Below are 7,963 nucleotides of genomic sequence, written 5' to 3'. Positions count from 1 at the left end.
TTTTTTCATCTTCCGCCACAGTCACACAAGCCAAAGTGTTCAGCAGCCGCAACGGATTTACATAGGCAGCAGCTTCCTGTCTCTTTCCGTGTTCTCCTCTTCAGCAAGAAGAGCATTAATCTTTCCCTAGTTTGGACAGTTTCGTGCATGATGTCCAGGTTTTTAGCATGTCCATCAAACCTTTTCACCACCCGTTGGCCAGTTTGTTTTTTGACGAAGAAGCATCCATCTTGCCCTTGCCTTTGTCATTTCCATCCTGCTTCCGGTTATCCTTCCTCTAGTCCTTACTCTTCTCCTTTTTCTTTGACTTAGAAGAAAAGGCGGGATCAGAAGTTAGACCCGTTGAGCGAAAATCCATCAATGCATCTGTTGTCGCAATTGCACTAGGCAGATCTTTAACTTTCTGCCTACGAATTTCGTTTTGTGTCCAGCCTTGCATTCCGAAAATGAAATTGTGTAGTTTATCCTCATCGACATGTTTTGGATGTCTAGCAAGAAAGATGAAAAATCTTTCACATAGTCCCGAATGGCAACAGTCTGTCTCAACCGCTTCAAGCGATCCCTAGCAACCCAAGACGAGTTGCTAGGAAAGAACTTTTCCCTCAGTGCGTCACGAAGTTTCTCCCAAGTTCATTTGAAAATCTTAGCTAGCGTTTGGCTATAGATTCTCAAATTTATTTTAAAAAAATTGATTTTGGTGAAGTTTGGTTTGAAGATGAAAATCTGTTTGGACATAATTTTTCAAAATATATTTCACTTTTTTTTTAAAAAAAAAAACATGAAATGTGACTTATACCCATAATTTTTAAACACTATCAAAAATACCCAACAACACCAAACAAAGAAACTTGCTAATCCTCTGTATGCAGAACCTTCATCGATGCCATTTATTATTATTATTATTATTATCACAAATCATAGTCTTGAACATAGATAAATTTGGCATAAAATTATTAATCAATATCACTAAGGGTGGGTCGTAAACCTTATTAGATACCATTGACTCTGGTATCTAATAAGTTTTACCTACTATTGGATTTGAACCAATGACTCCCGCCGTATGAAAGCAGTACTCTAACCACTGAGTTAAGTAGGTCATTTATCATCCCAAAGAGAACCAAATGAAACCCATCTTGTCGATGGATCATAAATATCATATTACTTAATAAGCAATACTAATCTAAGGAATACCGCTCAAAGAGACCAAAGATTGTTGATGTTGGATCATGGAATATTTATCTTGACAAGAATTTATCTACATGATAAAATATGTATCACTTATAATGAACTACATAATACACTATCCTAAAACCATAACATGAGATTTTAATATCAACTGCTAATAACATAATTACTAGCCACTATAATTCGTCAAATTGCAATAATATTACAAGATCCATCAGTCCAAAAGAAAATGACAGTAGTAATTAGCTGGTGGTTAGCTGGATCATAATAGATGGTGAGCTTTTTTATAAAATATAAAAGTTTGGGATAATTTTTGAAATTGTTAAAAAATCAAATAGTGATATTTTCGGCCAAAAACAAGTCTAGAGTTAGTTTTGGGATTTGAAAATTTTGTTTTCAAAATCTGTCAAAATATGGACAAAATCTATAAACAAACATGTTTTGCCAAAAAAATTGGAAAAAAACTAGGCAAAATGGGGGCTAGTAAAATATGGCTTTATACGTTTCTAAAATTATCTTTAAAAAAAAATTCTACTAACAAATTAAAACTAAATAAGTTATACTCACAACTAAGAGAAAGTATTTATCAGGGTTATAGAATGTCAATCATAAAGCTTTAACCTTTTACGTACTTTTTCTTCAAATAAAATATATGGTTTGCCTATTTTTATCTAATGCTATAAAAGACGGAATCTCTTTTTGATTTTTTAAAATTTAATAATGATCTAAGTCGTCTAGTATCTTCATCATATAAATTTTCATTTTCCCACCCAATATTGGCTTATCTTTAGAATATTAAAAATGAATAGTATTAGTTGGTTAAGGAAATGAAGTCACTCTCACCACCAACTTAGCTGTACTTGAAAATGATTTTCTCATTTACAACAACAGGATTGGATACAGCTGTATCCAAATTTCTAGTCATTTTCCAGCCCTTCTTCTCCACTTCCTACTAGGCAAATAAGGAAATTATTAGTACTAGAAAACAATGCACAAATAGGTCCCACCAATCTCAATTGTCTCTTTTCGAAAACAAAGGATTTTGACTTATATCTACCATAATTACTACGTATAAATATTATAGATGTATTTGTTTCACTTATATCAATAGTTACACATAATTAAATTTGAAATAATATCATAAAAGTTTTTACACTATCAATGTATATCAATTAAATTATAATATTTGTAATCTCTCTATTACGAGTATTCAAGTCCATACGTCACGACTCATGAGAGTTACTTTTATATAAATAATACTCCATAAATAACATAATGACTAACCAATGATAAGTCGAGTTACAATATAAGTTTGAATTTAAATAGCAAATGTATCATATCTATTTAATTAAAATTTTCCTACTCAAATTTTAACTAGGTGAAACAAAAAGAAATTGATCTTTTAGCACTATTTTATACTAGTACTTTATAGTACTATTTGTTACATGTGCTAAAACATTTTTTTTTTTACCTTTTGCTTAGACAAGAATTGCATTGCCCCACAATATGTATTGCAATTAAAAACCTATTACGACCCGCAATAAATATATATATATATATATGTATAATTTTTGTAGTAGTTTGTTATAGTAGTAGCATTAAATTAAAATATTCCTTTACTCTCCGCCTATTTCGTTCTAAATAATGAAACCCCATGCCTCCTTTATTTTCTCTCTCTCTCTCTTTCTTGTTAGATACTATAATAATACACACATATTAGTCAAATGGTTTTGTGGTCTATTAAAAATTTATTTTTAGTTTTATGACTTTTTTTTTTACATATGAAAAATTTTACTTTTATACATTATAAATCTAGAAACGGCATTTTGTTAATTTCAGTATTGTAAAAAGTCACGGAGGCCTAAAACACCTGTTTCCACATGTGCGTGTACACAAAGTAGGATAATATATGTACATATATATTAAAAGTTGGCTCTTCTCGTGATCTGTGCATAGTCTACATGATACTAATTCTTGGGTTTTGGTGGGTTTACTTCAATCATTGCTATATATCCACCTATCTTTGAATCATTCACTTTATAATTGGGATCTACTAAATTAAGAAGAGAGAGAGAGAGACCCATTTTGGAGTTTTGGGTATTGATTTTGAAAGTGAAATTTTTTTGAATGACAAAGTTATGAGTATTTTGCCAGGCTTTTGGAAGGATTTGAGTGGTAGCAGCTCAAAAAATAGCTTTGGTTTTGCTATAAAAGAAGATAAAGCTTCATAGTAGTAATATAAAGGTGGGTTCTTTTGGTTTGTTTTCTTCTCTTATTACAGTATTAATCTATAATCCGGTGTTTAGTTTTCATGTATTATGTGGTTTTGACTTTGGTTATGTCTTAATTCTGAGTAAATGTTAAAGTTGGTTGACCTTTGTTCACTGTACAATTCTTGTTTGAACATGTTAAGCTCAATTAATTTAAAAATTAAATTGTACCTTTAAAGGGTTTTTGTAATACTAATTATTAGTTAGCTGGTTTTTCAGCAAAATGCTAGCTCAAGTAAATTTGCTATTGTTATTGGCAAACTTTTTATTGCTATATAGAATTGACTATGGTTTTTCTGAATACTGTGAACATGAAGTTTCTAAATTGTAACCTAGATATGATTGCTTGTGTAAACTGTAAAAGTTGAAAAGGAGTTTTAAGGCATAAAGGTGGACTACAGTACATGCTCTGAACCAGCTTTAATTTCTAATGAAGAAAAGGCTTTTTTATGAGCCTTTTTGAGCTATTTTACCTGGAAATGAAGTGAATAATACAATTCGCACGGATTACAATAGTCTGGCACTTTTACATATTATAGTGAAAAAGCTTCAAGAAGTGGTGCCGCTAAGACTATAATACAAGGTAACGTGGGAGATTGATGAAGATGTCACACATCGTATCGGAGCAGGATGGATGAAGTGGAGGTTCGCTTCTGGTGTCTTGTGTGATATGAATGTGCCGTTGAGACTTAAAGGTAAGTTCTACAAGGTTGTAGTTAGACCGACTATGTTTGTATGGAGAGCGTTGGCCGGTCAAGAACTCTCATACGCAGAAGCTAAAATTAGCTGAGATGAGGATGTTGAGGTAGATGTGTGGGCATACCCGGTTGGATAAGATTAGGAATGAAGTTATTTGGGAAAAGGTTGGAGTGGCCCATGTGGAGGATAAGATGCGGGAGGCGAGGTTGAGATGGTTCGGGCATATTAAGAGGAGAAGTATAGAAGCCCCAGTTAGAAGGTGCAAGAGGCTAGCTTCGTGGGTAGCAGGAGGGGTAGAGGTAGGCCTAAGAAGTCTTCAGGAGAGGTTGTTAGGCGGGACATGGCGCAACTAGAGCTGACTGAGAGGACATGGACCTAGACATGAGGGTGTGGAGGTCAAAGATTAGGGTAGAAGGTTAGTAGGTAGTCGAGCGTTTCTGTTTGTCTTACTTGGTTTGCTAGCATTAATGTTAGTATGATATTTTTTTATTCATAGAGTGCTATTACTACCTAGAGTTTAATTGCATTCTTGGATTCGATCTTATTTTATCTTGTTGTTATTCCTGCGTGTTGCAATTACCTTTTCTTTTTCAGCCGTTCTCTAGCCGAGGATCTATCGAAAACAACGTCTCTGCCCTTCTAGGGGTAGAGGTAAGGCTGCGTACATCTTTCCCTCCCCAGACCCCACTTGTGGTAGACTACTGGGTTTGTTGTTGTTGTTGCTTCAACAAGTGGTGCAATTTTGAGAGGGATGTAACATCTTTTACAAATACTTATCATGTTGCCGTATCTATTCGCATCGGCATTTCATGGAGATGTTGATGTCCTATATCTCTTGTTCTGAAAGGATCAGTCTGTTTCTTCTAGCATTGCACAAGTATGATAATTAGTATCTGCTGAAAAACTGTGGACTTGATCCCTTAGGAAATCTTGTGTAATACAATATCGCTTGTATAATAGATATATGTGCTTGATGATTACCAAACATTAAGTGTTGATACGGTACTTCCCAAACCACGGGGAATTGACATTGCCCATTTTGCATTCAACTTCTATTTACTATTTTGAAAAATTTATCTAATAATGCTGGATCTAACATAGCCGATCATGGCACTTGTCGAAATTTTCCTTTTAAAATTTGCAGCATATGCCAAGTAAATATGTGACCTCATCAGTCGACTGGTTGTAAAATGGTTCACAGTGTTATTCATAGAGATATCATAAAGAAATGCAACTGCTCGTTCTTTTCTATTCTTCCTTATAGTTATGAGGGGTGAGTTTCAGTTTGTTTTCTCAATTTGGATGTGTATGATTTCAACTTTGGATTAACTCAAGTTTGTGGAAAGCGTGGCTCTTCTCTTTTCTTTGTGAAAATTTCTTCATCCTATTTGTTTGTAATTTAAATGTTGCAGTGCCTGGTCATATCAAAGGGTTCTATGCATTATTTCAGCTTATTAGCCTTCTTAAAGAAGGTTAGACTGGAAGCTCTTTTATTTAAATGAGTGAATAATAGGGGAACCTATTTTCTGCAACAGAATGTGAAATTTGTGATTTTTCCTGTTTGGCTTTATTAACTACTTTAAATGTCCTCACCCTGACTCTATTTTGTGAACTGACAGGATTAATAAATAGACAGCGAGATCAAAGCATACTACATATGGCGGTGTTTTGACCAGAATGGATCCTCAGGCTTTCATTAGGCTGTCAATAGGGTCGCTGGGGTTGAGACTGTCTGGAACAACTACTTTGAACAGTACAAAATCAGGGATAAGTGCAGTCACTTCTCCCTGTGTGTGCGAGATCCGTCTTCGAGGTTTCCCTGTGCAGACATCATCTATTCCCTATATTTCCTCGCCTGAAGCTACACCGGATATTCACAACATTGCATCCAGCTTTTATCTTGAAGAATCTGATTTGAAAGCTTTACTGGCACCTGCCCCCTGTTTTTATGCGGCCCATGCATGTCTAGAGATAGTTGTTTACACAGGACGCAAAGGAGGCCACTGTGGTGTTGGTATTAAGAGGCAGCAAGTTGGGACATTTAAGTTGGAAGTAGGTCCCGAGTGGGGTGAAGGAAAACCAGCCATTCTGTTTAATGGCTGGATAGGAATTGGCAAGAACAAGCTGGAGACTGGAAAACCTGGAGCGGAGCTTCATTTGAGAGTGAAGCTGGACCCTGATCCAAGATATGTTTTCCAGTTTGAAGATAAAACGAAACTAAGTCCTCAAATAGTGCAGCTTCAGGGAACCATCAAGCAACCTATTTTCAGTTGCGAGTTTAGTCAGGACAGGTAAAAATCATTGTTTTGCTCTTTTACCCTTTCCTAGGGATGAGTAGCGTATAAGTAGAATTGAAGTTCTACTGTTATAGTCTACTTTTTCCGGGACTCTAACATTTAAGTTGCTTCAGTTCTAATTCTAATAGTTGTGTGTTATGCTGAACTTACAGGGTATCTCCGGTAGATCCATTAAATAATTTCTGGTCAAGTTCATTTGACGGTTCTGAACTAGAGGTAGAGAAAAGAGAGAGGAAGGGATGGAAGGTGAAGATACACGATCTCTCTGGGTCGGCTGTTGCAGCAGCCTTCATAACAACTCCGTTTGTGCCATCAACAGGTTGTGATTGGGTGGCCAAATCCAACCCAGGAGCTTGGTTGATTGTTCGTCCTGATATTTGCAGGCCCGAAAGTTGGCAGCCATGGGGAAAGCTTGAAGCATGGCGTGAACGTGGGATCAGAGATTCCATTTGCTGTCGCTTCCATCTTCTATCAGAGGGGCAGGAATGTGGTGGTGATCTTCTCATGTCTGAGATCTTGATCAGTGCAGAGAAGGGTGGTGAGTTCTACATTGACACGGACAGACAGGTACAAGCAGCAGCGAGTCCACTGCCCAGTCCAAGAAGCAGCGGAGACTTTGCAGCACTAAGTCCTGTTGCAGGCGGTTTTGTCATGAGCTGTCGAGTGCAAGGGGAAGGGAAATGCAGCAAACCCCTCGTGCAACTTGCCATGCGACACATCACCTGTGTGGAAGATGCAGCCATTTTCATGGCGCTTGCTGCTGCAGTTGATCTTAGCATTGAGGCATGCAGGCCTTTTCGCAGAAAGCTACGGAGAAGTACTCGCCATTCCTGGTGATGTATGTATACACATAATGGGAGATAGATATACTGATATCCAAGCCCATTCCTGTATTTCTCCTGATTATTGTAACAACTTGACTTTTGCTGTGTAGTAACCAACTTAATCTATATTTATGTTGGTTCAAGTGGCCCCACGACGATCCAATGGCTGAGACCCTTAGGACCGTCATGGTTGTGTCCTCACCATCTGAATCAACTCTGAACGAACATCATCACAATTGGGGGGTTCTTTACAAAAATTCACTTTGCTTACATTGTTGATACTGCAGATTGGGAAACTGACTTGCTCTTTTAGATGACTGGATTCACGTACTTCAACAAAGTATTAGGAAGGACGAGGTTCTAGATTCAAGTTTAACTGTTACACATTAACAAATACTAATAGACTCACGTACTTAATTACAAAAACTAAATCTAAAAGGATTTTGTCCAAGGCAAAAAGATGTGGGAATATTGAATATTCCAAAGAATAATAACTGTGGGTTAAAAGAGGCTTATAATTATTCTAGTAACATTTTACTAATTTATTTAGTATCACCATCCATGGTAAAATAATGATGAAAAATAATAAAATTTCATTCCATTATTAGCCCATACCATAGTATTATATCTCTCCACAAAGAAACTTTCAACAGGGTATTTACTTGTATATATTGTTAAGTGAGGAAAG

General features: G+C 36.1%; 1 protein-coding gene across 3 annotated transcripts; it reads left to right on the top strand.

The window, feature by feature from the left end:
* The first annotated feature begins 3,025 nt into the window (after positions 1–3,025).
* LOC109208146 lies at positions 3,026–7,572 on the top strand. Of its 3 annotated transcripts, XM_019371194.1 has the most exons (5): positions 3,026–3,429; positions 4,749–5,427; positions 5,567–5,626; positions 5,774–6,445; positions 6,604–7,572. In XM_019371194.1, the coding sequence occupies exons 4-5, from the start codon at positions 5,832–5,834 to the stop codon at positions 7,286–7,288; spliced, it is 1,299 nt and encodes a 432-aa protein (XP_019226739.1). In that variant the 5' UTR covers positions 3,026–3,429; positions 4,749–5,427; positions 5,567–5,626; positions 5,774–5,831; the 3' UTR covers positions 7,289–7,572. The 3 variants fall into 3 exon arrangements, with proteins under 3 accessions (XP_019226739.1, XP_019226738.1, XP_019226737.1); XM_019371193.1 differs by lacking the exon at positions 4,749–5,427; XM_019371192.1 differs by lacking the exons at positions 4,749–5,427; positions 5,567–5,626.
* Positions 7,573–7,963: the final 391 nt, after the last annotated feature.

The sequence above is a fragment of the Nicotiana attenuata genome, unplaced genomic scaffold (genome assembly GCF_001879085.1).
Source record: "Nicotiana attenuata strain UT unplaced genomic scaffold, NIATTr2, whole genome shotgun sequence".
NCBI lineage: Eukaryota > Viridiplantae > Streptophyta > Magnoliopsida > Solanales > Solanaceae > Nicotiana > Nicotiana attenuata.
The sequence above is the reverse complement of the archived record's forward strand: the minus strand, read 5'-3'. Positions and strand labels throughout refer to the sequence as shown.